Here is a 27,423-nt window from a genome sequence, read left to right on the forward strand (position 1 = left end):
TGGTGACCGAGAGTGTGAGTGCACGGCAGGATGTTGGATAAGATGGAGCTTACAGGAGGAACTTTATCTGTTCAATCCTCCAAAACATAAAACAGCCATATATTTCTCTCTATCTGCACTTCGTACACGAAAAAGGGACTGTTGTCGCTTTGAATCGGCAGCTTTGGTTTGAGTTGTTTATATCCCTCGAGTGGAGCCGAATGTTGGTGGATAGTGGCGCAGGTTGTGCACACAGGCGCGGATAGTAGAGAGACGGGAGACGGGCTTGGCAGGTAGACGGTTACCGTATACCGTAGGGGGATGTTATCTGTACTTTCATACGGCAGAATTGTTGCCAGGGCTGTCCTGGGCGGACTCTCGCAAACCGACGGCAGAGACTACAGACTGGTCACGGCGAGCTGCGGATTCGGGAAGGACTTTCGGAAGGGGATCCTGAAGAAAGGCATGTGTTACGGCGATGATGCCTGTTTTATTGCCCGGCACAGGTCCGCTGATGTCTTGGGTGAGTGATCATGGCACCAACATTCAGACTGTATATCACATATTGCATTATCAGCCAGATTTCTTAACACGTTTTCTCTATCGAATGACATTTGCATGTATTGGTATGGCTCAAAATATATTTAGGGACCTTTATCTGAGAATGACCTTCACGGGTTAATCTCAACACTTATTTCATGATGAAGGGGTGTGAGGGAACAAGTCCAGCCCTCACCTGAAATAACCTCCCTCATTGGGATTTTCTAAGGATTTCCTAATCGTTCCTAAAAGTTCCTTAAAAGAGGACTGAGCCAACTATACTTAATATTATATATCATATAAATTAGATTGTATTATAATATTTATAATTATATAGTTTAACTTGGGGTCCGGGTTGACCTTTCACCCAGAAAAGTCTACCCCCGAAGCGCGACTAGTGGCAGAAACTAGAATAATTTAAATGTAAACCTTTACTTGGATATAAATTACGTTCAAATGAAGTGAGACGAGCATTGATGGTGCTCTCAAATCTACTGAACCTTGTCTTTTAGTTTATATTTTCATACAGCGAAAATCAATGTTTTTAGCGTAAATTGATCTGTTGGTAGAACAATATCAGCAGAAACCTAATCATATGCAGTAAACATGTAGATTTATTTGATGATAATATGCAGGTGTGTTAAGGGTTGACGAGTAGATTGTGCAGTATGTTTTTTAAAGGTCAGAATGGTTGAGGCTGGAGGCAGCCATGTTTGTTGAATCTCATCCACGTGCCAGCGACACACACAGGCGGTTTCATTGTCCTCACTATGACACATGGATTAAATATTTGACTCTTTCTGGAACATTTATAAACTAATGCTGAAATGATACTGGGGAGAATGATTAGGCGGGTTTAACAAACAACAATAAAATAGCAAGATATAGAATGTCTTCCTGTTGTATTCATGTGCTATTACAAGCTTTTGTTGAAAAGTCCGCGCTGAACACGTGTATAGGAGGTCCATTGTTCAGTCAACCAGGTTACATTTAAAAAGAGTTACCATAACTTCTGCAGAAAATACCATAGGTTATCATAGTTGATATTACTGTAAAACCATAATAAACGAATGGGCTCACTTTCAGTATCTTTGTAGCTTAAGTTTGTAACTTCTTTATTATTTATACAATAACCAGTGATTATAATATTTTACCAGAAACTTTTGGCATGTTATCCTCATGAGGTGCTCATTCTGTGTTTTCTGGTCTAATGATATGTGACCTTTTATATCAAGTAAAAGTTCTTTATATTAAACCCCATATCAACACAAAAAACATGAAATGATATTTAGCATAAAGAATATGAAGCATTGTGACTTTATCTTTAGGACATTTGTCCACACTAATACGTTTTCGTTTGAAAACGCGTCTTTTCTCTTCGTTTTGGACTTCCGTCCACACTGAGACAGCGTTTTAGTCTGTGAAAACTGAGCTTTTTGGAAATGCACTCCAAAGTGGATAAATCTGAAAACAGCTTTTTCGTGTTGTAGTGTGGACTGTGACAACGGACGTTTTAGAAAACGATGACACATTTTTAGTCATGTGATTCATTCAGTCCAAAACAAGATGGTGGACGATGTATCGCAGTTGTTTTGGCTACTCTGCAGTTTGATTGCGTTGTTAAAGATTAATATCAGTTTGTACATACTTCAGCTTACATTTCTTCAAAGGATACGCAATGTTTACTCGTACAACTTTATGAAAGCAGTTTTATTGTTTTCCATAAATTCCACGCTTTCCCATTTTTTTCAGAATTCCATGTTTTTTATTCAATTTCATCATCACAACTGTCTCATCAAACTAATCCAAACTTGAATAAAATAAAAATAGAACAATTACTTATAAACAATTTTCTTTTTTTTTAATGAAGCGCTTTAGTAAAATTCCTCACAACATTATCTTGCTCTCGGTGGGGCGCGTGGTGAGTTGTGCGGGGATGCCATGGAGAATAGCGTGAAGCCTCCATACGCGCTATGTCTCCGCAGTAACGCGCTCAACATGGCACATGATAAGATTCGTGGATTGATGATCTTAGACGGGTGGGCAACTGATATTCGTCCTCCGCAACCCGGATTGAGGCGAGTCACTACACCACCACAAGGATTTAGGATTGGGTATTCCAAATTGGGGAGAAAATAAAACAATGTATAACAATGATGATAATGATTACAAATATATTACTAGTGTTTAGTAAAATGTATTTATGTCAATTTCTTACATTTCATGCATCGTGCAAATTTTTTTGTGATGTGAAGGCGTTTCTGGTTCTGTTTTTGATGGCATTTCCCAATAAGGAGCTGGTTATATGACCCAGTGTGACTATTGAAACGCAAAGTGCCACGATTTAATTTTATAAATATATAGTCTGCAGGTGCTGCACACGCCACAATGAAAACTCTGTCATCTACTACAATAAGCACAGAGCGTGATATTCTTAAAATGTGGTGTTTTGAGCATATGAGTAGCTTCACACATTCACTTTGTAGCATGCAGCACATGCAGACTGTATATTTATTCAATTAAATCACATCCATTTGCGGTTTAATCAAACTAGGACATATCATGATATTGATTTGATTAATTGTGCATTTAAGTGTGGAGTCGTCACAGAACACTCTCTCAAATAAGCATGTGAGTGGTGGTGTAGTGGTCTAAAGCACATATCTGTTAATCTGAAGGTCACTGGTTCGAGCCCCACAGCCACCACCATTGTGTCCTTGAGCAAGGCACTTAACTCCAGGTTGCTCCAGGGGGATTGTCCCTGTAATAAGTGCACTGTAAGTAGCTTTGGATAAAAGCGTCTGCCAAATGCATAAATGTAAATGATCATTTAAAAGCAGTTGTGTGTCTGTCAGGGTGCGTGTACCAAATTGAGTTGGTGCTCTGTACTATTTGTACTAGAAATACTGGTATTGCTACAGTGTGTATTTTCTTATTTTAGTATCGACTTGGTAATAAAGTACCGGTACTTTTGATATCACTAACCGCAACGGATTTGGACATTTTATGTTTACGATTACCATTGATTTCTGAAATTATTGTCATTACCTTTACACGGTAATGTATTTTCTGTTTGTATCATAGTAAAATGATCCTGTTGTACAGTTGTTTTTTATTTTGATTAAAATCTGCAAAAATGAAAGGCAGTACCAAGAGAGTACTTCTATGCTGTATAAATACTTTATAATTTAAATAACAGTGTAAAGGGATTAATGGAAAGGAGGCGGCGAGAACTGTCTTGACAATATAAATAATAGTTTAATAATAAACTGAACCAAAAAGACAAACACACACAGGTGTTGGGCAGCTGCCCGTAAATCTCTCTCTCACTGTCACACTGCCTTCTCTGGTCGGCCTTTATCCCTCTCGGAGGCTTGATTAGCCTGATTAGGGGCCGGGTGTGTAGCATCACGACCCGGCCCCTACTTCCGCCCTGCCACAAACAAATTTAAAAACTTTCACGTTAAGGTAATACAAATATCATAATGAACATCTTTTTTGTATTGCAGTAATGAGAATTGGGGGGTAAAATGTGCAAAAACTGTCATGAAAATAATGTAAAAATTAAAAAAATCTTAATGGCCCTACAAATAGGCTTAAAATAGGACCAGAATATTTTCTTTTGTTTTTTTGGGGAGAATCTGCTCATCAATCATGGTATTCTGCAGTCAAATAATTTTGTATGGTTACTGCTAAAATAGTATAATTGGCCATTGTTACAAACAAACTGATTTCCTAAATTTTGTGCTTGAATGATTCTGCGGTCTCTTTTTTTCTTTTATATTCTTCATTAAATAATAAGTAATAAATAGAGTACAACAGTTTGGTTCCGGAAGTAAAAAATCCCATTCATTTTTTCCATAGAAGAATTTAATCCCAATTATAACTTCTAAACCTTTAAAGACAGACCTACCGTGAGCTCCGAGGTTATTAATCAATAGTATATGATTTTGTTGAAGCCAACAATCTTTATTTCAAGCCATCGTTATTTCAACTTTATTGTTAAAAATTATTTTTTAATATTGGAATCCCTGGTGAACACCTACATTACCCATGGTCCAGCAGAGACAGATCCACCAAATAGAGAACTGCTGCCAACAAAGCCCGCCAACCAAGTCCAGCACCGACCGCGCACTTCAATGGCCATGGGTCTGTTAAATGCTTGATTCTGATTGGTTGACAGATGCTCTAAGGTGTGCAATTATTTTTCAAGTAAACCTACTTCTATGAAATAGTTCCAGGTCTTGACCGCATAACGGTTCCATATCACTTCAACAAATTATTTGTTATTTCAAAGAGCCTTATAGGCTACCACAGCAAAATAACAAATTAAAACAAAGATGGTGGTTAAGTACATCGGATAAGAATGACAAGCAATGTCTATAATATCCTGAATTTATTTCAATTTCTGTTAAAAAGCACCCTTGTGCTCCCTCTCTCTTTCGCTTGCACCCACAACAACACTGACACATACATGCATGCCCGCGCTCACACACACACACACACACACACACACACACACATAGTCTCACATACACACACAGACTCGCAAGCAACAATCAGAGCCGGCATGTCAGGGCACCCCTGCATCTCAGTGTGGCTGTAAACAGTTGTTTAACAACGGAAAAGATAAATACAACAATGGCGATATGACCATGCTGCTGCTGAGAAGTGTGCTTAAACTCACATTAAACATACGGTGATTTGAAGCAATGTTACTTCTGGCGAGAGCTTAAGCAAACAGGTCATTCCCACACACTCTAACAAGTATCAGTATTTATTTGTTTGTTTGTGGTGGTCTTTTTTTCTTTTTTTGACTAGCGCTGACATTTTTCTGTATGCCTTAAGTGCTTTTTAAACATTACAATTAAAACGTATTAGTAATATACATACTGTATGCTAACTTTTGTGCTGCGATTAAGTATTGAGAAGTATCGATGCAGATGTCATCTTTTTGAGATCATGCGCCTACGAGCTGTAAAATGAATTTAAAACTTATTTTGTAGAAAAACAGAAATGTATCATGGGGAACCTAATGTCTTGGAAAATAGCAATAAATAAATGTTCTGTATCGTTCTTGCCCTTTAAAGGGGTTATGAAAATAAATATATGAACAAACAATTGGCCTTCATAAGGTTGCAAGCGCTGTGACGAGTTGGTCACCTAAAAAGCTATTGAGTCATTTCAAAACTGGAAAAAGTGTACTGTATCTGTTTCTTATGTAAGGGGGTCTTGAACCTACCTAGCATATTTGCACTTAGCCTACATTCATCTTTGCAAATTTGGTCGAATGATGTTTGCGGAGTTTGTAGGGGAGAGCGGGGCACAAAGCAACAGTTTTTGGTTTCCTTAAAATTGGGGTTCTTGGGGTTCAAAGCATTTTTCTGTTTTCACATTAATTTCACATGTGTGCAAATATGTGGTCTTATTTTATGAATACAGCTTGTACTATTTTCACCATCTACCTGGAAAAAAGGAAAGTGAAATGTTACAACTTGCCCACCTGCGGTAACAGGTGCACGGCTCATTGTAACATGTCCGTACAGCGTAATATCCCCCTCTAACACATGTATCTGATCTAATTAAAGTAAAGAGATGATGAACAAAAATATTATGTATATAAAAGTCATTTATTAACTTTGTCATGTATAATATAGCAGTAATTTTGACATGACAATGAATACATAACAAAGCCACAGCCAGTGGTTAAATTGGCTTTTGTTGGGAGGGGGAGCCCTAATTTACGGTAAATGGTCATCATTCAAAATCCCGCCGTAAAATGACTTAATGTGTTTTTACACCAAAGGGGCTCTTTTTCCAGTATTAATGTTTAAGTTAGGGTTAAGTAGTTATTCAAAAAAAAAATAAAAAATACTTTACAATTCACTTATTTTATTATTATTTTTTATCTTGAATGTTAACAGGCAGGCAATGGATTTCACCCTCGGAAAATGTATGAAATGAACATGTTTGAAAATATTGCAAGCCAGAGACGAATATGTAAATGTATTTTTTATTTGTGCAATTTAGAAACGTTGAAGTCCCTTCGCACCTGAATGTTAATGTAACTCATGCAGTAATTATTTATCATATTCATGCAGCCATGTGTTATTCTGTTGAGTGTTGAAAAACCATCGAGGAGAAACGCATCATAAGTTTTAGAAAGAAAAAAAAGAGTAAACTCGTCCGCTTTGCGACAAACATTAGTCGTTCTGTACATTTTTTAAAAATTATTATTCAAACTGAATAATAAATGAACAGGGAAGTAGAGTTGGCAAAATAAATGTATAATCTCTGCCTTTATTGAGTTTTTTTAATGCCTGATAGAAAAGTATCTATCTTTGTAGAGCAATACAATTCTTTAGGGCAGGCAATTGCAGAATAGTCCCATTAGTCACAGATACACTTCAGAAAATTGAGTACACAACTATTTCTAGGCTTAAAAGTTACAAAAACCAAATAAATGCAGAACATTGTATCTCAATAGCAATACAATGTGGAACCCCATGCATTACTTAAAACCCGATGTGGCCCCTTAACCAAAATAGTTAAAAATATTAACTATTACACAATATTAAAATATTACACACAATCACCTTTACAAATTTGTTTCAGGATTTTACATGAGTAAATGTAACTGTTATATTTTGACAAAATGTTTCAGTTTCATATGAAATAATCTAAAGATAGAATGTAGACATCAACAGTGGCAGTTTAAAGTTTCAAGATGTGTTAAGCTAGTATGAATTTTTCATAAATACATTAATTTATTATTATTACTATTATTTAAGATTAGCTCACTGACCTAACCATGGTAATGAGGAACCTTTCCTTCTGTGTATAAAAATTTAATATTAGGTAACAAATGGGATAATAATGGGCCCATATAAGATTTTGACATCAACAACAAAAATAATGTCACTTGATGCATGTTCATGTACTGAAAAACCATGAACAAAACTATGCATCATAAAAGGAAATGCAACTCAGGATACATTAAATTCAGGTTATGTTTAATCTATGGCAGGTCGACACTTGATGTCCAATATAAAATCTGTCCTGAAGCAAAACCAGTTGAGAAACACTGAGATAAAGTTACAGACAGGAGCAGGATATATTCTATCGCTCTAGCCGTTAGCGGGTTTCCATGGTTACGTCGCTGTTATGCTTAGAATTGTGACAGTTTTCTCTTGATGGCTGTGGGCGGGGTGCTGAATCAGCGATTAATGCATTTATGACGTCTGATAATTTCATGTAGCCTGGGTGTCTCTGTGTAGTCTTTCTAATTATTCAGTCTCATATGCCATGTATTTGTCAGGAGTCAGGAGATTAAAAATAATTCAAGTGGAATAACAATATTTGGTGCTGAAGGAGACGGAGCTGAGCTCTGGCAGGGTATGTTGTGGACCCGAGGAGGCGGAGCTGCGCTCCGGTGCGCTCCGGCCCAATTTAACCTCTGGCCACAGCTCTCCTCTACTTCAGGTTTGGAGTGTTCCCTGCATGAGATGACACTTTTTCTCATCATAATTTACAAACTGGGTAAACATTATTTTTAATTTTAAAGTATTCCCACATCACTGACTTCCTGTATGCAAACAGATGCGCTGGGATTAAGCATTGAGAAGTATAAAGGCAAATATAATCTTTTTGCGATCATGATCATCCTACAACCGCACCCTATATGAGGGGGAAATAAAGTTCCAACATTCGGTGTGTTGCGCTCTGAATTAAAAATTATTTAATTTGATCAGGTCAGGTTGGTGAAGCTGTAAATGTTGCTGATTGTTTTTATTTATTTATCTAATACTTACAATGGAAACTTACATTTCTTTACTTGTATATTTAAAAAAAAAAATCCTAATTAAGAAAAAAAATGGCAACTGGTTATGACAGCCGTATGTTTTTTTTTTTAAACCACGTTGCGCTAAAACAGTACAATCTTTATTCTGCACACAAACCTGTGTGATCATCCTTCGCATGATAAACGCATCATCACTACAACACACACTCTTCACGGAATCGAATCTGCTTTTGTTCACACAGTTAGGGCTGGGACAACGCGATGACGTCGACGCAAAAAATACATCAACACAAAATATGCGCGTCGATTCGTCGGACCCAAAACAAAGATGGCGGCGCCGGCAAGTAGTAGCAACACGAGTGGCTGCTCAGACTATCAGAAGTGCAAGGCGGCATGCACTCGTTCCTCTAAAGTATGGGAATTCTTTAATTTAAAAGGAAACAATTCCGTGATATGTCGTCTTTGCAAAATGGAGATGGCCTTCCATTCTAGCACCACGGCAATGCACCAGCACCTTAAGAGGCGCCACCCGGGAGCAGCTGCAGATGACAGAGCACCGTAACTTTTTTTTTCAACTCCCCACTTTGCACTCGATGTTTATGGAATGATATTCCGGACATTATTCAAAAGGAATTGCAAATTGTATTTGCAATTGCGTTTTCAATTTGTGGACGCATAAAATGTGACATAATCCAAACGCAATTGCAAATCGCGCATTACGGTTTGCATTTTCGTTTAAGCGAATGCACAGTGACTGCCAGATTTCAAATGGAAAAGCAAAGTCCGTTTGCAACTGTGTTTCCCATATCTTACGAGTTTTGGCCCTGTCATATTTAAATAGCAATTTCAATTACCACGTCTGCTTTTTCACTTTCTCAGCGTCACGTATGTAGCCAGCCAAAACTCAAATGGAATACTAATTCCCTTAGTATTTCCATTTCCGATGCCTTACACAGAAACCTGTCAATCAGGGTCAAGGGTGGGATTATGCTATGGGGCGTGTTTGTCTTGGGAAGTGACATCACTCACAGTCTATCAGGATCAATAATTAGCACTGCACTTTATTCATCTATAATCAGTGACGTGCGGTGATGTCCTAAAGAGGCTAGGCACTGAGTTATGAAAGCCAGATTACCTGATTTATTGTTTAAGCTAATAATACGTAATAACAGTGAACGTTACGCACAAGCGCGGCATATCAAGAAATGTAAAAATCAGGATGAATTATTTGTCAATAAAAATTCAGGATGTATATCGTGTACTCTCTCTCTATCACAGCACACACACACACACACACACACACACACACACACACAGTGAACGTTACGCACATAGCCGCATATCAAGAAATTTATGTATTTTATATATGTGTTATAATATATACGATTTTGTTAATATATCTTCATTAGATATTATTATACAAAATTCAGTAGTCAAAACACAGAACATATAACAGAACATAAGTTGTTTATTTTTTACAACATTATGTGCTTATTTTTTTATGTGCAATCTTCATCTTTATAACAGAAGATACAATACAACAATCCTTTACCTTTTCATTGTGGTATGTTATATACAGCTTCCTTTGCTCGTCAAGTGCAAGGTCGATCTGAGATTTTCCAAAGGTTTTCAGTGTAATTTGACACTGGATGTGAGCTGACGACTTTTCATGCTTGGTTAAAGCTGCGGGCAGGTTGTTCAAATCACAATATCCCGCTGAAGTCCAAACAGTCTGACTGGTTGAAAAAAGCAGGCAGGGATAGCAGTACAGCCGCTGATTGTTAGCACAGCCACATAGCCAATCTTTTCTTACATACCAATCAGTTTGAAATGATCGGATAATTTTTGGGCCCTTTTGCTGTACTAGTCCATCTAAGGCTGGCGTAGACCTCCCTCTTGCAATTAACTCATATTTGGAATTAAAATCGAGCTTGGAAAAAATTCTTAATTCCGTGATTACGGCCGGTGCTGTCATTTTGATTTTGAATTTGGCGGGATTAGGCATGTACGCTAGCTGTGGTGTAATGACGTTAGCTACGCAAATGTCCAGGAATATCTCGATTTTAATTGGTCCATGTCTGATACGTAACGGAGATGATTACGGGCATAACATATTTACGTCAAAAGGCACAGCAGATTTGTGCTTTTGCCGTACATGTTAAAGAATACAGGATCAAAGTGCGATGCGTAACATGGGTTTTCCGCTTGTCGCCTGCAATGAATGGACCGTAAAAGCACTGCTTATTCTACCATTTGTTTTTAGTTGATTATGCGTAACTGCTACATTTGTCATCATAACGCCTAAACAATTGGAATAACACACATATTGCATATATAAATCACAAGAAATTTATTATTTAATAAACATTTTATTTTTGAATTTTGGCAGGGTAGGCAGTGCCTAGTTTGCCTACCCAGACCGCGACGTCAGTGTCTATAATCTCACACTGGACTGTCAACATATTCTCCTCAATATACTACTTCATATATATATATATATATATATATATATATATATATATATATATATTTCATATACTCCTACTTATTGTATTGTATATTGTGTGTATTGTTTACTGTACATTGTATATAATTATTGTGTTGTGTAAGTATGTGTACATTTGATATGTAAATTGTGTTGTGTAAGTATGTTGTTTACTGTAATTGGTATATGTCTCGTCACTGTCATGACTGCTATGTTGCTCGGAACTGCACACAAGAATTTCACCTACTGTTGCACTTGTGTACATGGTAGTGTGACAATAACGTGAGTTGATTTGATAAACCGGCGTCTGTTCAGGGCATCACCTCTTGACCGTCGACTGTGAGTGACGTCACTTCCCAAGACAAACACGCCCCATAGCATAATCCCACCCTTGACCCTGATTGACAGGTTTCTGTGTAAGGCATCGAAATGGAAATACTAAGGAATTAGTATTCCATTTGAGTATTAGAAAATCAGTTATTTTGAATTCTTATAATAAAGGTGGCTTAAATTTCATTGATTTTGATTCTCTTAACCAGCACCCCTATTTTTGAGAATTTTCGGAAAATGACATACCCAAATACAAATGTCTGTAACTCCTAAACCATATGCTCCACATTCATAACTCTGATATTTTTTAAACTAGACACTTGAAACTTTGTTACCCAAGAGTCATATTAATTCAAAAGTAGCATAGGAACAGAGTAAAACAAGGTCAAATTTACATGAAAGTGACTCACGATTTCTATGAATGAACTTCATTTAGGGAAAAATGTATCAGACTTTTATGTTAAAGGCCTGAAAACACCATAAAGATAAAACTGAATGTCTGACCATGTTCTGATTCAAATTTGAAGATGATACTCCCAAAAATGTAGTTTCTGTAAGCTTTTATTCAGGGAAAGTCTAGGCGTCCTTTCCAAAAGGCCATTTGGAGACTGTAATCTCATATCTTGCTAGTCTTCTCCACTGTAATTTTATAATCAAAACCATCTTCACCTGACTTCTTGTAATCCTTTCCTTCCATTTTTGTTATATTATATGCATCATAAATATAATGTGTGTGTGATATAAATATTATGTCTTTATGTATAATATACAGCTATCACCTAGCTACTCGTGTAGCCTCGTGTCTTTGCTAGTCATTTTATAATCAAAAACATGATATGAACAGAAAAACTGCCAATACTTCATAAACATAAAAACTCAAGACTATGTGTTTCAACTTAGCGTATCTAATACGGGATCGAGTCCATGGAGAAACATCTCGTGTTACCAGCTTCAGCCCGCCCTAATGACCGCGAGGTTCTGACCCGTGTGCAAAGTTTCAAGAGTTTTTGAGCATGTTAAGAGCCCCAAAAGTGCCCCGTAAGTCGTAAAAAAAAATAAAAAATAAAAAAAAATAATAATAATAATAATAATAATAATAATGCGCTATGCGTAAAATGATCGAAGAGCTGACGAGTGGACGCACTTGTATTAGACCTATGTATTAGACAGATCTTCTGAGGTAAACTAAGCAAACTGTCAATCACTTCATTCATGTTTTAGTTGGTTAATACTCCCATCCATCAAAATTTTGCTGACAAGACATTGGGTGGCTTTTATCCAGTCAAAAACCGAGGTGCGAGAGTGACAGGTCCCAGCAGCCTGTTGTTAGCGCTCCCTTCATATTTTGGTCATTACAGAGCCTCTGATTGAAGGAGAGAAACAGGGAATGGCTCATTTTATCAGAAACAGTCCAAACTACGGGGAGAGATGGTTTTTGAACATTGGAATACAAATTAGAATCGATATTTCATTGAAAGTGAACATGATGGATTACTCTAACTGGAAGCTCATGAAAACTGAGGAGGATATTTAGTTTTTTTCCCTATTTTTTTGTTGTTTTGGATTAAAAAGTGGGATGCATTTTGAAGAGTAGACCCTTACATTGAAATGTATGCTGGTGTTTCTTGGATTCGTCCGAACTGATCTGAACCATAGGAGATGAAAGATAAGTATTGCCGTTCATTTTGTTCATATTTACAGGGTCGGTCTGTCAGCATTTTATTGAACCCTTTCCTCTCTGGTGTATTGATTGCAAAAACAAGTTCAGAACGTGATTCTTGAGTGTTTTAGCTTTCAAATGATGCATAGTTTATGATAGTTGATTGAATATTTGTTATAAAACAAAGGTAATAAAATTATAAACACCCCCCCAGGGCCCGCCGGCGCCCCCCTGCTGGTTAACAGGTTAACAATACCTAAAAAATTAATTGGCTTAAACGTTTCCTTCACAATCAATCTTCTATTTGGAGTATAATCCCAAGATATATTTTTTCTCAATTAGGAGGTATACATTTTCTTTTAATGTGCAATTATTCAATTAGTAAAATTCCTGTCAAACTTTCCAATTATCATCAGCAGATGCTTATGGCTTGGAAACTTATTTACAAGCATAATTTCTGCCACACAATTTTTTAATTTGGAACAACTGTAATATTCTTCATAAGAGGAAATCTTTATTTCTTGAAAACTGGTTCAATAGTGGGGTGATATTAGTAAACCAGCTATTTGATAGTGAAGGTAATTTATTTAATTATTCGATTTTGTTTCAGGATACCAATTCCCAGTATCTAGTAAAGAATTTAATATAGTTTTCAAGGCCATCTCTTTGGAAATCTGTATGCTGTTTAGAAACAATAATAGTGCTACAGTGACTTCTGTTTCTCCCCTAGCCCTGAATCTACTGTGGTTGGTTCTATTTGTTTTTCAATACATAAATCCAATTATAAAATTAGGTCATTATTTTTGGACCCTGTTACTTCAATTCCTTCCTCCATTTCTTATTGGAATAACCTTTTGATGATATTAAATGGTCATATGTTTGGTCACATCCTCAGAAATTCTTTCTAACTAATAAAGTTAAAGAAATATCCTATAAAATTATTCATAGATTTTATCCAGTTAAATACTTTTTTAAAGAAATTTAGAAATGATATTGATACTTCCTGCTCTTTTTGTGAAGCCTCCTCTGAAACTGTTGATCATTTGTTTTGGGAATGTCTTTTACTCGGTCTTTCTGGAACAATATTGATGCTCTGATTGTCCAAAAGGTTTTATGTAACTTTTCTTTATCATATAGACACATTCTTTTTGGATTTTATGTTAAAGACAAGAATCTAATTAATGCATGTTTTTGTATAAACCTTCTTTTATATATTGGAAAGTTTCATATCCATAAATGTAAATATATGAAAAGTAAACCCCACTTTAGCTTTTTCAAAGAAGAATTGAAGATGTATTTAAATACAATTTCAACTTCTGTTAACAAGAAAGCAATGAAAACATCCAGAATTAGTGCCATGTTTAATATTCTCTCTTAATGTTTTTTTTCTTTTGTGCCCTCTTCTTCTTTTTTTTTTCTTTCTTCTCTTACTCTCTTTTCTTTTTAGACTATTGCTGAATATATTTAAATTTCTTTCACATTTCCTCTCTTAATGTATTCTGAACCATAATTTCTCTTTTGTTTTGAAAGATTGTTTATATTTCTTGTATGTATCGTCTTGTTCTGTTTGTTAATATTGCAATTAAAAAAAAAAAAAAAAAAATAAAAAAAAATAGTATTCCATTTGAGTTTTGGCTGGCTACATACGCACGCTGAGAAAGTGAAAAAGCAGACGTGGTAATTGAAATTGCTATTTAAATATGACAGGGCCAAAACTCGTAAGATATGGGAAACACAGTTGCAAACGGACTTTGCTTTTCCATTTGAAATTTGGCAGTCACTGTGCATTCAGCTAAACGAAAATGCAAACCGTAATCGCGCGATTTGCAATTGCGTTTGGATTATGTCACATTTTATGCGTCCACAAATTGAAAACGCAATTGCAAATACAATTTGCAATTCCTTTTGAATAATGTCCGGAATATCATTCCATAGATGTTGGAGTAGGCTATAATACGTTGTCGACACCTAAAGTTTTCACTTATAGCTATTAATAATGCGCTTATAGCTATGAATGTCGTGAAAAATACATGAGGTCACTGACAACGCGCTGACAGACAGGACCAAGCAGGTAACATTTAATAAAGTCTCAACTTTCAAATTTGGTCATTCAAAGAAAATTAAACCATAAATAGGCCTACTATTTTGTGGCTCTTTAATGTGTCGTGACAGATTGCCTCAGTTAAAGCTGCTCGTGAACCGATCATCTTTTCCTTGGTTAATTTATAGCATCAAATAGGCTAAACATGAATGTAGTCTACATCAGAAGGACTGTTGTTTTAACCGCGGAATGATGTCAGTACAGTAGCCTACAATCCATTATTCAAATTCAAATCCACCGACGTTAATCTTCTCTCTCCTGACTAGTTTGTCAGACAAAAATGGAGTATTATGATTGATTGATCAGATCGCCAGTCAATCAAACTCCCGGCAAATGTTTTTTTAAACATTTTATACACTCCCACCCCCGATGAAACCGGTATTACCGGTGTTGTCACAAGTCGATTAATCGAATCGAAATCGAATCGGGCTAAAAAAACTAATCGTTAGATTAATCGATGCATCGAAAAAATAATCGCTAGATTAATCGTTTAAAAAATAATCATTTATCCCAGCCCTACACACAGTCACGTCCCGGGATTGACCCCTGCAATGTTACTAGGGTCTGATCCTGGGTTTAAATTTTCGGCATTCCGGTACCGGCTTGCGTTCACAAAGAGGGCTCATGGCATTGATCCCGCCAGTATTCTGGGATCAGAGCCCAGTGTGAATGAGGTTAAAGTCTACTCTCACAAGTCATTAAAAGTCAGTAGATCTTCACTTTCCAGTCCAATTAGCTTAATGATCTTAAGGATGTAACAGCCAGGGTTTATTTGGTGCGAGATCAATGGCCTAATTGTTGCAGACTAGTTACAGGGAGGTGTGAACCTTTAAAATCACATTAGCAGATGAATGAAAGTTGTTCAGGGAAACACTTTTCCTGGAGATCTCAGATGTGCTTGTTCACAGCCAGGAACATTTTGTAATCCAGCTGTGATTACAGACAAGTGTTGGCTCCCAGTCTATATATCCCTCAGACTCAGTTTTGCATTTTCAATTAAATCATCATGTATTTTTTATTATTGCACTTTTATTGTTAGTAGCAAAGTTTTGTGACAGACACATTTATAATTTTGTTTTATAAACCTTAATGTTGAACCCAAATCCAGCCTAATTCTACAGGGCTAATTTATAACTGAAGTTGTGCAGACAGCCTACAAAATTGTTGATTTTGCACATCTGTAGATAGGAACTCTTTAGACATCAGAATAAATTGATCCAGCTATTCTAATCCACCTTATTAAGACCAAAGAAAAACCTGCATATGTTTTGGGTTTATCCTTTGTAATGGGCATGTACTTTATTTATTCCTGCAATATATTATTATGCAAATTGTCACGGTCTCACAAGAGGATTTTTGGTGTATTCCAAGCTTCTCTTACTCTTGTCAGTATGTTTGCACATGTTTGGTGAACATTTGGTCTTGTTTGCAAAGCTTCATTGAGATGTTAATGGAGGGTTGACTCGTGCTGCTCTAAATCGTGTTTAACTTTGCAAAGTCGTCACAAATTACTTTTGAGAATGGCCCTCCTTTTAAACTTGTTAAACCCCTTAATTCTAGACATGCTGTTAAACATCCTTAGTTACACTAAGTAATGAGAGTAAGATATCATGGTAATATGCTAAAAGTTCCTTTGTGACGAATCCTAAATAGGACTGGGTATCTGCAAATCACCATATCATGCTCGTCGCAATGTGTCACAATGCAATACTTTACAACGCGTCTTGACATTATAATTAGATTAGGGATGTGCATGGGTAACCGTTTAATCCAATATTCGTTCTGCACCAACAAGTCGACTATTAAAAATACTACTCAAATATCACAAATTGATAGATGATGGTGTGTGCTTTCAGGTAATGTCAGATGTTTTTGTAGGTTAGAGTACTTACCAATGTACTCTCCAGTGAACATTTGGGATCAGTCGTTTCACTTTTGTCCTGTACGGTGGTTTCAGAGTTGACACTAACTGTATTTAGACGTCCTGCTTCTTCGTAATTGAACTGTAAGACATGATAAGGTTGCACACATAAATAAAAAAATATTGATACAGGAATCTAAAATATCAATATTGTGAAATATCGTGAGAACAAGAGTCACAATATAGTGATATTTGATTGTATCGGCCCAGCACTATTTTAAATACTTGAATTTAGTTTATTTTTGTTTTTGGCAAATCGAAATGTCTCCTCAGTTCAAAGTGTTTTCAAAAGCAGCACTTGTGTTTTTCTAGATTAGTTTAGTTTTAAAGGGGCACTCAGTTACTTTTTCCTCAGTTAGAAAGATTTACTCCTAAAGAAATTAATTGTTATTTTGAAACGTGTAGAAAAGCCTGACAACTCGCATGAGATGAAGAATCCAGTCATATCAGCAACCTTATAAAAGCTGTTTTGTTCTTCATGGGGAGGGTCCCCTCATGGGGGCGGCCATGTTCAAATCCCATGACCAGCCAAATACTACTCGCTCATTCTCAGTAACCGCCCTGTTACTGGACTCTTTCTCATGGATTAAATTCATCATGGCTGAATAAATAGTGAGTTTCCATAATTATATATCCATGCTCCTTGGTGTCGGTGTAAATCCAACATGATATAAACAAAAAAAATTATTGCGTGCACCTTTAATTAGGTTAGTTTTTGTTAACAGTAACCAGCAGTCACTACTTAGGCCTCAATGGGTTCATTACACAATATCTCACAGCTGTTTTGTTGAATGAAGTCATCAGACGAGGTACAACAGAAGGCAGTTGTGCATTACCATCACAATGCTCAGACTGTCATTAGGTCTGGAAGGTTTGTGGCAGCTGCCAGCTGTCTCTGCAGCATCAAAAACCCCTTTTCATCTAATTGTCAGAAGTTCGGGGTTCAGGAAATTAACATGCATCCAATTGGTTTTACACTAAATAATAATAGCTTTCCCCGTCTTCTGTTCTCTCAGGTGTTGCGGATGGTGTGGGGGGCTGGAGGGACTACGGTGTGGACCCGTCCCAGTTCTCTACCACTCTGATGAAGACTTGTGAACGGCTCATAAAGGAGGGCCGCTTCACACCCAGCAACCCCGTGGGCATCCTCACCTCCGGCTACTATGAACTTCAGCAGAACAAAGTGCCACTGCTGGGTAAGAGCATACACACACACACACTGACCCACATGGTGAGTCATGCATTTACTTATGGCTTTAAAAATTAAATAAAGGAAACATTTGCAGGATGACTTGCAGACTGTGTTTCATGATCTAGGACTTTAATTGTCCACTATTTTTCTTCTTAATACTCATCAAGAAAAGATGGTAGAGCTGCAAAAAGACTGAATATACCTTCAGCTGTCTTGTAGCTATATTACAGAGTTATGTCGCTGAAACAAAACCCAAACTACTCACAATTGATTTCAACGTTATGTCATAAGCATGTTGCTAAGCTAATGCTATGATACTCTAATAAGCATAAATATTCCTAGCATGCATAATATATTTGGTAAAATAGACAATTTGTTTTTAAACTTTTTATGAAATAACAAAATAACTAATATTTTGCTAGCTTCATCCACCATTTTCCACTAAGCTTGCAGCAATGTATTCTGGGAGAGCTCTTGAGTTACAAAGTTATTTTCTCAAACAAGGCGTTGGATTACCATGTATGCAACAGATCATCTCTTTACTGAAACCTGAAATGAAGAGCTGTCAGAAATTTCACCCTGTGCTCTTCATCTTGCCGAGTTGTTTTTCTCTTTAAAAGTTACCAGCTTTTATTTTTAGAAGGCATGCAGTGCGATAAAGGTCAGTGAGTGCCTGTTATAAGACAAGGTAATTTGGCCACAAGGCTCTGGCTGGTGAATGAGTGTTAAACTGAGAGGTCATCAATATTTCTCCTTATTCGACATGCACACATTATTTTTATGATAATCCATCAAGAAACAGCAATGAAGAAGTGCTTTGCTGAACTTTATATTTACCTATCCAGGTATTATTCTTTATTATTAGTTCATTTAGTTCAACAAAAGTAAAACACTTAAGAAACAATAGTAGGCTGACTTTTATTTTTAGAATAAATTGTTGGAATTCCAATGAATTTGAACACATATTATTTAAAATCCTTTTATTGTACAAAGTATAAAATAAACAAGAGCTGTTCAATTATATATTAATGAAACCAAACTGTAGTGTATTGTTTAGACCTTTTTATTCAGTGAACAAAAGGTAATGGATAAATAGCTTTATTTGCCTCTCTAAAGATCGAACAGCTGAAAAGCTGCTAGGGATAATTTAACAGTAAAAAAATTGTCCTTTCTTCATTATTAACAGTAGTTTTACACTGACTCAAAAGTGCAGGCACATCTGTCTTGCCCATTTCCTCGAATTCACCCAATGGGATTGAAGCACTGCATGAAAAGTAAAATAAAAAAGGAATTTGCACAACCACCAAAATGGAGCCTTGCATAGGCTAAATGACAGCCGTGTTGATGTAGTGCGCCAAGTATAAACCTGGCTTAAGAGTCATTTGTTTATGAACCGGACTACACTGGTCATTTAAGACGTCCATCTTGTGCATGTTTACAAGGAAAAACGATAACAAAACTGCATATACGGATGCATAAAATGCATTGTGTAAACGACACCTTATTTTCTCAATTTTGTTTTGTTTGTGTCCTAGGGAGCAGCACAGCTTGTATAGTCGTCCTGGACCGTAGTAGTCACAGGATACACACATGTAACCTAGGAGACTCAGGTTTCTTGGTGGTTCGGGGCGGAGAGGTGGTCCATAGGTCAGATGAGCAGCAACACTACTTCAATACCCCCTTCCAGCTGTCCATTGCACCGCCAGGGGCAGAGGGCGTCGTGTTGAGTGACAGGTGGGTTAGTGACACTCACTGACAGCGGATACACTCACTCCAGTATCACAGATGTCTGCATGTGACTGATCAGTGTCACAGATGTCTGCCTGAAGGGGCCACACTGCATTTACCTCAATGAACAGACTCCGGATGACATACAAATCTAAAGGTCCCTCTTAAATTTAGCAGCATGTGAGGAGCTGAAAATAATCACGCCCTCTACTGGGACACGAGAATAAAATGTAAACATGTGTTGAGGACAGTGCTGATTGGCAGATGAAACAGTTCTCTTTGCCACCCTCTCTCTCTGTGATTTGAGGTTTGGGCTATTTGTGTGTGTATGTTTGGCTGCAAGCTCCTGGCAAGTCTGTGGTAGTAAGGAGCTCGAATCACATGGCCTTCGCATTAAAAGATAGAGGGCCAATTCAAACACACACACATAGGTCAAAGCCTTTTAATGGAACTGTTTGGCTGTTCTCACTTCTAAGAGGTTATCTGCTAATACCACAAAACATTTTAACAACTATCAATACCAGTGAACAACCTTTTTTTACACAATTTAAATAGACCTGCATTTGTCATCTAATCAATTGGCAAACCAACTGTTAAAACATAAACATGAGCATAAAAAGAGATACTTTTCTCAAGAATACACACTTAAAAATGTATTTGTGGTAATTCAAGCATCACTATAGCTATTGCGCATTCTTTGAAAAACCATTAACCATATCTATTAAACTTTGGCACTTAACTTGTCTCTTACTGTTTGTGCTGTTTGCCAAAGTTTGTAGTTGAATCAGCACAAAACAGTCAATTTCCTTGCTTTGCATTCATAAAAGTTCGCTGTCCTCTTTCCAAAATCTCACCAAAGTTTGTTCGTCATATTTGATTTGTCCTCCCCTCACCTCGATAGATGTGGCCTATAATCAGAGCTCCAGTAGTTACCCATTGCACTAAAACAGATTACACTAAAGATTAAACTAAACTTCGGTCTCAAGGGATTTGGAGGTCTGGTTTCCAGGAAGGCAACCTGACTGTTTGGATGCGGTCCAGAGGTCATGTTGCGTCTGAGTTCTCTTGACCGTGGGTTTCCATTACCCTTCGTTCAGGCCAGGCTGAACTCTGCCCTGGTACCCGTCTCATGCTGCTACTTGAGTTTTAAGCCACGATCAAGTGTCCTGTTCTAATTCAGTGGAATTGTTTACCCTCTGAAAAAGTTATGTCTATAAAGTAATCTTCTTTGTCACTAAAGCCATACACATGGAGAAAGTGTCACGCCACGAGTGTTAACATTAAAACTCAAGACCCCATTCTGTTTCTTTCTATGTCACTTTTACTGTTTTTAAATGCAAGAATTATGTGATGGCCAATTACGAATAGCGTAGTTTGATAGCGGTCAAATGAACCTGAAACCAGCCCGAGTATACACTCACTGAGCACTTTATTAGGAACACTATGGTCCCGATAAAGTGCTTGAAGTGGTCTTCTGCTGTTGTAACCCATCCGTCTCAAGGTTTGACATGTGCATTCTGAGATGCTGTTCAGCTCACTACAATTGTACAGAGTGGTTATCTGAGTTACCATAGCATCTGACGCTCACTGGATGTCTTTTTGTTTTTGGCACCATTCGGAGTAAAGAGACTGTTGTGTGTAAAAATCCCATGAGATCAACAGTTACAGAAATACTCAAACCAGCCCATCTGACCCCAACAATCATGCCACAGTCTCTAGAGTTCAATGAGATCACATTTTCCCCCATTCTGATGGTTGATATGAACATTAACTGAAGCTCCTGACCCGTATCTGCATGAATTTATCCATTGCATTGCTGCCACACGATTGGCTGATTAGATAATTGCATGAATAAATAGGTGTACAGGTGTACCTAATAAAGTGGTCAGTGAGTGTACAAGGCTTTTGTAAGACTGATTAGCCAACTAATTGTTATCATATTGGATTGAAGTGGCTATTTTGTTATTTGTCAATGCAGTTATTCAAGACTCGAATGTAGGTTGCATAGTCATTAGCTATATATCCATCCAAGTTACAAATTTGATTTATGCACCGATTCAGATATCGCAAAAAAAACTATTTGCGAATAAAGCAGTGTTTCCATCCCATGTGTTTAAGAGAACAAAATCATCACTTCTGGGGAAATTAATGTAAAATAGAACATAAAATGGAAGTTGAAGACATTGTGGCTTTATTAAATGTATCAATAGAGCTGTTCAGAATGTAGACCAATAACCCAGAGGACAATTCGCCATGGGTTCCCACTGGATTTTACTATGGGTTTTTATAATGGGGTTTTTGAACTCAAAGAAGTTTGAGGTATGACAATATTCTATAGCAATATATTCTGTACGTTTTCATCCTAGTTTATGTGCATGTCTTATAAAAATATCTCCACCTCAAGTGAGCGCACATATTTTTCACGAGCATTTTGGAGATCTTTTTATCCAGCATTTAAGCGCCATAAAACTTTGCATAAAAATATGTGGATGGAAACACAGCTATTGAAATAGACAGATGCAGTAAAGTGTTGGTATGTGGCATAGAATCAAATAATTTACTACTGAAGGATTTTACAGTGCAGAACGCTGAATGTAGTTGGTCTCTTTCAGTCCTGAGGCGGCAGACAGCTCCTCCTTTGATGTCCAGTTGGGGGACATTATTCTGACCGCAACAGATGGCCTCTTTGACAACATGCCTGACCACATGATCCTACAAGAGCTCAAGAAACTCAAGGTATAGACAATGCTTTTAATGTGAAAGTGACCAAAATGGGTTTTTCAATAGCTGATAACAATATCTAGAGAGCCAATGGCCAATATAATACCTATACAGTAAAGAAAACTTTAGTGAAAATGTTTCGATTTAGCATTTTTATGATTTAAAAGTAAAAAATTGGAGTGAAAATTTGAAAACCAATTAACAAGATTTTTTTTTTGTATGACAGCATGCACTCGAGCATGCTCGAGTATGTGCTAAACCTGATGATCTATGGTTTAGAATGTTCTAATAATTGGTTACTCATTCCACCTTTTCATTTTATTTATATTCAATCTCTTTTTTTTTATTTTTATCCTTTTGTCTCAGAACACCAACTATGACAGTGTTCAACAGACTGCCCGCAGCATTGCTGAGCAGGCTCATGAGTTGGCCTACGACCCCAATTACATGTCTCCTTTCGCTCAGTTTGCCTGTGACAATGGTCTGAATGTAAGAGGTGAGTCTAAATAGTCAGAAGCTGTAGGTATGCCTTCCATTATTCATGTGTGTTCAAAACTTAAAATCATTAAATATCTATACTCAAGACACTAACCATGTCATTTTACTATTTCCTCCCCAGGGGGAAAGCCTGATGACATCACTGTGCTGCTGTCCATTGTGGCAGAATACACAGACTGAGCATGCTCAGTGGAGTGTACACATGTGTCTTCCACTTCCATTGAGTATTGCACTGCTTCCCATCTCCCAGTACCCATCACCCTTTCCATTTTTCCATTTCTTGAGTCTATCTCCAGTTAACGCATGGAGGATTGCATGAACTCGCTGGTGTAGGTGGTGCTAAGTGGTACAAAGAAGTCTACAATCAGTCCAGAATTGATGACCTCACTCGTGGCCATAAAGAGTGTGGGAATCATTCACCCATCTTCAACCTGTGTTGTATCTGAGTCATTTTAGATGGGCCTTTTAGCAAAAAGTCATACATTATACAAATTAAGTTGTTTCTAATGGAAGGAGCTGCTAAAAGTTGTTGAAACTGGCGCAAATGAAAAGTGAAGTATGTCTATTGATGTTTTGTTGTTAAATGGTGGGTTGTCTACTTCTTGAGAGCAAAATGAAAGAGTTTCTCTGAAAGGGTTAGTTCATCCAAAAAGGTTTTTTTGTCTTTGAAGCGGGGGTTTTCTATATTAATGTATAATAATTGTCGTGTATGTCATCTGTCGACTTTGGTTAAGCTGTAATGGAAAGTAGGTTAGAGTTCAGATGGAGGACTGGCTGATTTAAACTTGTTTGGAAATGCAAGTGCTTCAAGAGAGGCTAGTTATTTCAATTTAAAACACAAACCTGCCGCTAGAGTGATAAGACCTTTATGTTCACCGTCATATGCAGTCAGGTCTTGGTAAATAGCTTGTAAGTCCAAAGGCAAAAAGGAGACTGGATGGAATGTACCGCTTGTGTTTGATTATACGAGATAGAAACTGTACACTGCATGGACGTCATGCCAGATAAAGTCACAATCTGCTGATGCAAAGATACACTTGCCATGGGGGACAGTGGATGTTGACTGTGAATGTGTATTGGATGTATATTTACATGACTTTACTTTTCAACCCTTGAGTTTCGAAGTCTACATGCACAGATGGCTAGCAACAGGAAATGCTTTTTCATGAAATTGAAAGGTCAAGTATATAAATAAAGGTTTTATTTTTATAAATATTTAGGTTCTATTGGACAAGCTTCAAAAGAAGGCAGACGTTAGCTAATGTTGGTCTTTATGGATAGACTGTAAGGCCTTTTGGTATTTTCTGTGCTCCCTAGAAAAGCTTGTTTTTTAACCGTTTGAAGGGTATCTAAAGCCCCCTCCCCCCAGTGTCACTCTAGATTTTTTCCAGAGAACTTTTTCACATTAATTTGCTGCTGTAATTTGTAAATTATAAATGTATGAGCGACTACATTATTTATATGAATGTGTGTACCTGTACAATAAACATGGGTGAGCTTATGACGTTTTTTCTTTCGCAAAAGCAACAATTGAAGCAGACGGTGGGGTGTGATTGGCTTGCAGTCTTTTCCGCTTTGACCTTTCGATAAAATAGAAGCCGTTGTACGAAATGCATAAAGCATTGTCATAATTTTTGTCCAATTTTTTGTAATTGGGAAAACATGAAGCAATACGTTAATCTAAAATATGTATTTTTTTTCCCTGTCATTTAAGGCTGAGTTTTTCATTTTTGTTTATGAGATCTGTCAAACATTGTGCATGCCCAGGATGGCCAACCTCGGTCCAGTATGTATTCAATTGGTTAAAAATGAAGTATATCCCACAAATGAATGGCATATGCTTTAATTTTCAGTATACTGTATAACTAAACACTTGTACAGTACCTGTAACTCAACATTTAGATGTTTGGAAAGGTTTGCTATCCTATTCCCTACATAGGCCTGGTCCTAGTTCTCCAGTTACAGATGGAGAAGACCATGAGCCCTCAAAATTTGTGCCTGCATCAGAATTAGATCAGATCTGTGGTCTCTTATCATGTGTAATGTCTTGTGGTAATCTTGTGATAAATGTATTGTGTAATCAGTAAATAAAACCAAAGCAGGAAAGCCATAAGACCAGCATAAACAAGGTGTTTTCACCCATCATCTATCTCACCCTATCACTGTCAACTACAAAGACTACAATCAAAGCGTTAAATGTTGAGATTTTCTAATTAAACCACCACACTGTCGTATGTCTGCTTTTTTTCTAGATGTATGAGTAATCTTTAATTTTGAAAAAGATTGTTGTGAACTTGACAAAATGTGTGATCTAGTTTGAAGATGTTCTTTAGCTGTCTTTTTATGTTAGTGAAATGTGACGTATGTAATTTCTGCACCTCTAGTGGCACCAAACAGAACTGCAATCAATTTGTCAAAATCGCATTCATGCACCATGCAAACACACACACACACACACACACACACACACACACACACACACACACACACACACACACACACGCGACCCATGTTTATTGATGGCAATGACAGTGAAAAACCTTTGGCGCTCACCTGTTAAAGGGTAAAGACCACGCCTTCTCATGAATAATATCGAGAACACCCATGACATAGATTTGCTGAAATTCAGTGGAAATTTATTTCCTATAGAAATTTAAATATTCACATTATCTTCCCTTGTGTGCAAGACTTATATTCCTGTTAGCATTTCAAAAAATGTGTTGTAGTTTTTCATGACCCTTTAACAGGTTGCTCCATAGCAACATTGTCTGAACCAATGGCATGAGTTTGAGAGTTTGTCACTAGAGTTTGAACTAAATTACTTATTATATTATAATTATTGCAATAGTTTTTAATAAAGAATGTAACTGTTTGTTGAACATTGGTGTCTTTAGCTAGACCGCTTCACATCATGCCTAAGAATACCCCTTACCTGTGGTATATTCACTGTGATGTATTGCTGTTACTTTTGCAATCTGTTTGGTGCCACTAGTGGTGTTGAAATCCCACACTACACCATTAATCAGTGTCATTGCATGAGATGATGTTACTGAACCGGTTTTGTAACTGGAGTTTTGCCACTTTCTCCTTTCGGCCCGTCCAAATCCAATCAGCTGTCCTGATGTCAAAAACAGTGCAGTTTTACTACATTACAGTCATTTCATAGAGTTACAGATCTGCCTCTCTGAGTAGAGCTGATAATGTCTGAATGCTAATCAAATTTGAGTCTGTTTCACCGTGTGTGAACTTAAGACAAAAGTGTCTCCCTCACACACACATACGCCTTAAAGTCTCATACCGTCCCCTCCAGAGGCCTTTTTGTGGAAAAGCTTGCGTGTCTTGTATGGGTGTTGCTTAAAGCAGTTTGTGTCCTCTGGTTGTACCATGTCTGTTCCCTCTTTTTGTTTGATCGTTTCTATGGTGCTTCTGCAGTCAAGATGAGTCTCTGTTTCTAAAGCAGACAATGTTTGAAAGCGAACTACACTTTTTGTGTGTACAGTGTAACAATGGAAGAATAGGTCCTGTAAATATATTTTCCAAGTTGTAAAATATTTAAATAAAAAATATATAGTATTTATACTAAAATACGCTGTGGAGTTTTTATTTTACCACTGTTTTTGCACCATGAACATTCTTTAAAGTGAACCTGTTTCAAATTAAGTGAATGAATGAATTCATGTTGATGTTTACTACACTTTAAAAAAATAAAATACTACAGACTTCCTTATAGTTGTCTCTACACATTAACCTGAGATGGGAGAAAATATTTTAACATCCCAAAAATTGGACTCGTCTCCTTTAAAGCTACAGCACAGTTCTGTTGACCTGCATTTGAACTCACACTGAAGGTGGATACTATGGGGGAGGCAGTTATTTTGCTCCAAGATTAGTTCTCTAAAATGAGAAGAGTGAAAATATAGCTGTTCAGTTCAGCTGTCTTTGGCTGTGGATAAACATACTAATATGCTTAATTTGATCCAGAAATATGAATTAATAATTTAATTACCAATGTATAGTATATGTGATATCCAAATTTAATTCATAGATTTATATGTATTTGATATCAAAAGGCTAATTTATTGGCCAAATCTATATGTTGGCTATGAACTGTGAAGCTGCATCCTACACCTTATCGTACCCCGTCGACGTTCTCGGAAGGTGCACATGAATAATACGGCCCTGCACGTCATAATGTCCTTTTCTCATTCAGCTTGTGGTCAGAGGGTGTAAACCACTGGAAAGAAAATAACAGCAGAGCAGCAAAGTGATTTGAAAGTGACTGAGAAAGGCTATGAAAGGAAATGTGTAAGATTCTGCACTGTTTCTAGGTCACTAGTCAATAAGGAAATGTGAATTCATGTTGATGTTTTTTTTTGTTGGTTTTTTTTCACTCAAACCTTTCAATTGTTATTCTGTTTTTTTTAAAAGCTGCTTTAAATTACAAAAACAAACAAACAAAATTCACAA

At 37.0% G+C, this 27,423-nt stretch overlaps 1 protein-coding gene across 1 annotated transcript; it reads left to right on the plus strand.

The window, feature by feature from the left end:
• On the plus strand, window positions 1–26,541 carry LOC127636840 (protein phosphatase PTC7 homolog). The gene is made up of 6 exons (XM_052117608.1): window positions 1–502; window positions 17,834–18,013; window positions 19,545–19,743; window positions 22,350–22,473; window positions 22,825–22,954; window positions 23,078–26,541. Exons 1-6 carry the CDS (start codon window positions 301–303, stop codon window positions 23,134–23,136), a joined length of 894 nt encoding a protein of 297 aa, XP_051973568.1. The 5' UTR covers window positions 1–300; the 3' UTR covers window positions 23,137–26,541.
• The last annotated feature ends 882 nt before the right edge of the window (window positions 26,542–27,423 follow it).

The sequence above is a fragment of the Xyrauchen texanus genome, chromosome 44, assembly GCF_025860055.1.
Source record: "Xyrauchen texanus isolate HMW12.3.18 chromosome 44, RBS_HiC_50CHRs, whole genome shotgun sequence".
In the NCBI taxonomy this organism is placed as follows: domain Eukaryota; kingdom Metazoa; phylum Chordata; class Actinopteri; order Cypriniformes; family Catostomidae; genus Xyrauchen; species Xyrauchen texanus.

Coding starts and splice junctions, on each gene's coding strand:
- LOC127636840 (XM_052117608.1), top strand. CDS start 301: ATGTTATCTGTACTTTCATACGGCAGAATTGTTGCCAGGGCTGTCCTG. Junction 503..17,833: donor CAGGTCCGCTGATGTCTTGG/GTGAGTGATCAT, acceptor CTGTTCTCTCAG/GTGTTGCGGATGGTGTGGGG. Junction 19,744..22,349: donor GGCGTCGTGTTGAGTGACAG/GTGGGTTAGTGA, acceptor GGTCTCTTTCAG/TCCTGAGGCGGCAGACAGCT.